The sequence below is a fragment of the Octopus bimaculoides genome, chromosome 30, assembly GCF_001194135.2.
Source record: "Octopus bimaculoides isolate UCB-OBI-ISO-001 chromosome 30, ASM119413v2, whole genome shotgun sequence".
Taxonomy (NCBI): domain Eukaryota; kingdom Metazoa; phylum Mollusca; class Cephalopoda; order Octopoda; family Octopodidae; genus Octopus; species Octopus bimaculoides.
The window spans coordinates 9519937-9523023 of record NC_069010.1 but is presented as its reverse complement, the minus strand read 5'-3'; the positions used below and the strand labels follow the sequence as shown (position 1 = coordinate 9523023).

The 3087-nt window shown below is 36.5% G+C and overlaps 1 protein-coding gene across 2 annotated transcripts in view; it reads left to right on the top strand.

Annotated features, from left to right (window-relative positions):
• The window catches only part of LOC106883576 (gamma-aminobutyric acid receptor alpha-like), a 29179-nt gene that overhangs the window by 10751 nt on the left and 15341 nt on the right, over positions 1-3087 (top strand). For both annotated transcript variants that reach the window (XM_052978172.1, XM_052978171.1), the window contains exon 2: positions 1782-1891. In XM_052978172.1, coding sequence (XP_052834132.1) covers positions 1782-1891 — 110 coding nt within the window. The remainder of the gene's footprint in view (positions 1-1781; positions 1892-3087) is intronic.

The following is a 3087-nucleotide window of genomic DNA, read 5'->3' as shown; positions in this document are numbered from 1 at the left end:
TGTGTGTGTGTGTGCATATGTGTGTGTGTGTGTGCATGTGTGTGTGTGTGTGTGTGTGTGGCAGATTGGATGCATGTATAGGTATGTGTATACGTGTGTGTGTTTGTGTGTGTGGCAGGTTCAATGCATGCATGTATGTATGTGTGTGTATGTTTCTGAGTTTATGTACATTTGTGTGTGTGGATGGCAGGTCGGCTGCACGTATGCGTATATGTACGTGTATGTATGTTTGTGTGTGTATGTACATTTATGTGTGTGTGTATGAGGATGGATGTATATGTATGTGTGTGGGTGTATTTACATTGGAGTGTGTATGTACGTACTTAAGCAGGATATGTGTTTATCAGTGTGTGTCGGTATGTGCATGCGTGTATATATATATTTGTGTATGTGTTTATGAATCTATGTGTGTGTGTACGTATGAGTGTATGTGCGTAATGTAGGGGACTGAGTGTGTGGGTATAAATGCATGTGCATATATGTGCGTATGTGTCTCTATGTTTCTGTGTGTGTATGTATTTACGTTTGTGTATGTATGTGAGCGGGAAGAATGAGTGTGTTTGTATGTATGTATGTATGTATGTATATGTATGCATGTATGTATGTGTATGTGTGTAAGAGGAGAGGGGTATGTGTGTTTATTTTGATGAAATGTAAAAATGAAAAAAAAAGAGGGGAAAAAAGTGACAAAAAAAACCCCTAAAATTTACACAAAAAACAAAGTGAAGGATTGCAATCAATACGTTGATTACTTATCTCTCTCTTTCTTCTTCTTCTTCTTCTTCTCTCTCTCTTTATCTATCTCTCAATTTCTCTCTTCCTCTCTCTCTCTCTCTCTCTCTCTATCTATCTCTCTCTTTCTTACACCATCTCCCCCTCTCTCTCTGCTCTCTATTGTACAAAAACGTTTGCTCTGTGTAATGTATATCTCACAATAGCTATGCATAAATACACACACACACACACACACACACAAATAAACGTGTGTGTGTGTGTGTATTGTTTTTATGCTTAGTTATAATCAAGACAATTTTACATTAATCTGTTGGGTTACTCTATTCTTTTGTAGAGTACAAACTTACTCTCGCTAAACAAAATATTACTGACAGTGACTTCGAAGTTTCAGCCAGTTAAGCCATTGTCAGACAGAAGTCACTCTCAATAATAGTCTCTGATGAAGGGATATCCATAATCTCCCAGAAACAGCTGTAAGGCTGTATCTATATCTCTTTCCTTATAAATGTCCTGAAAACCCCTCACGGCCTTGGTTTTGTTATCTTTTTGGAGGATAACATTGGAGGAGGTGGTCCTGTGTCATTGGAGGAGGTGACCTTGTGTCATTGGAGGAGGTGGTCTTGTATCATTGGAGGAGGTGGTCTTGTGTCATTGGAAGAGGTGATCTTGTGTCAAATGATGAAAGTTTAGAGCCTGACGGAGAGACAGGGAGGCAGAAACAAGTGTCTTGTTGTAGAGGAGGTACATGGTCACCCAGCCAGAGAGAGAGAGAGAGAAAGAGTAATCAGAAATGAGGACAGAAACAGGTGTGCCGCTATATTTCATTTAATTATTAAAATCAATTTGATATTTCTTTAATTTAGAGGTGACCATCCTCACTTGATAAAAAAAAAAAAACAGCAATCGAGAATAGCTTAAGAACCAATGGTTCCAGAAACTCAATGTTGTTACCTCTACTTATACGTTTTTGATCTCATTAAGCACCAAATTCATTGACATGTTATAAACTGGAAGCTAATATCTTTTTCTTTTGTTTTTTTATTCAGGATCCTGAATTTCCAGGTGACACAAGCCACTGTCAAGAAGCAGAGTATGACACAATTACTGGACAAACTTTTGGAAGGCTACGACAAACGACTCCGGCCCGACTTTGGTCGTAAGTGAATTTTTTTTAAAGAATATTTGTTCGTGGCTGCCTGTAATATGACTGATTATTAAGATTTAAGACATACGTGATGGAAAAATCTGGAAGCTAAATGATGTAACGAGGATATTTCTATTGAAATACATTGCCTTATTATTATTTTCTTAATTAATTTTGAAAATACTGAAGAATTTAGTAAAATAACTTTGTTGTTATTAGGTTGGTGTTTGGAACATGAATTAATAAGAACTTTTAATGAAAGGTTTTAATTTATTTAACTTTAAATCAGGAAGTTTGTATCACAGAATCAGAGTCGGTCTCAGATGGGTTGGCATCAAAGGGATTAAGACAGACATGATGGAAAGAGCTGGAAGCTGAATCATAGAATCACAGATCGAGAGAGAAGGAGAGAACGAGATAGAGAGAGGGATGGTGGTGATGATACGTAACATAACAAACAGACTACATATCAGAACATTTCATGGTCAGTGAAACACCAGACTGTGCTATGAACAAGCAAGGTATTTCATTATAGATTGGCAGACAGCAGAGATGCTTGACAATCTTTACCCACGGATGAAATTACGATGTATGAAGTGGGCTGGAAAAAGTGAGTACAAGTAGATAAATGTAAATCCAGGAAAACAGATAAAAAAAAACCGAAAACATGAAACATAAAATAAAGCCAAGTAAAACCTGTTGATCATGTGAAGCAAAAGCCAATTGTATGTGCCCAATAGACAGCTCATTAAGTTTTAACCCCTGTGTGATTTGAACTCAAACCTCAAAGGAACCATCAAAGAAAACAATTTATACAACACCAAACTATATGTTCAGTGCTCTACTGCTTCTTTCTTGCATAAATATCCTGCCATATTGGCTGTTGTCTGCCATCAGTCAATCAAACAGTCGCATAATTTCCCTGTCATGTTCGTTAGCTGGTGCAGATAACGAATTGAAATTTGTATAACAGTGACACTTAACCACATAAATTACGTTGGAGTTTGTTTGTTTGTTTGTTTTGTTTATTTCTTTTCCGTTTGTTTATTTGTTTTATTTACTTATTTGTTTCTCCTTTTTTATTCTTTTCTGGATCGTTTGCTAATTATTGCTTTCAGCTATTTTTTTTTCTTCCAGTCTAGATGGGTTAAGGGCCACTAACGATGTCTGCATGTACAGTAATTTGTGTGTATGTATGGATATATATA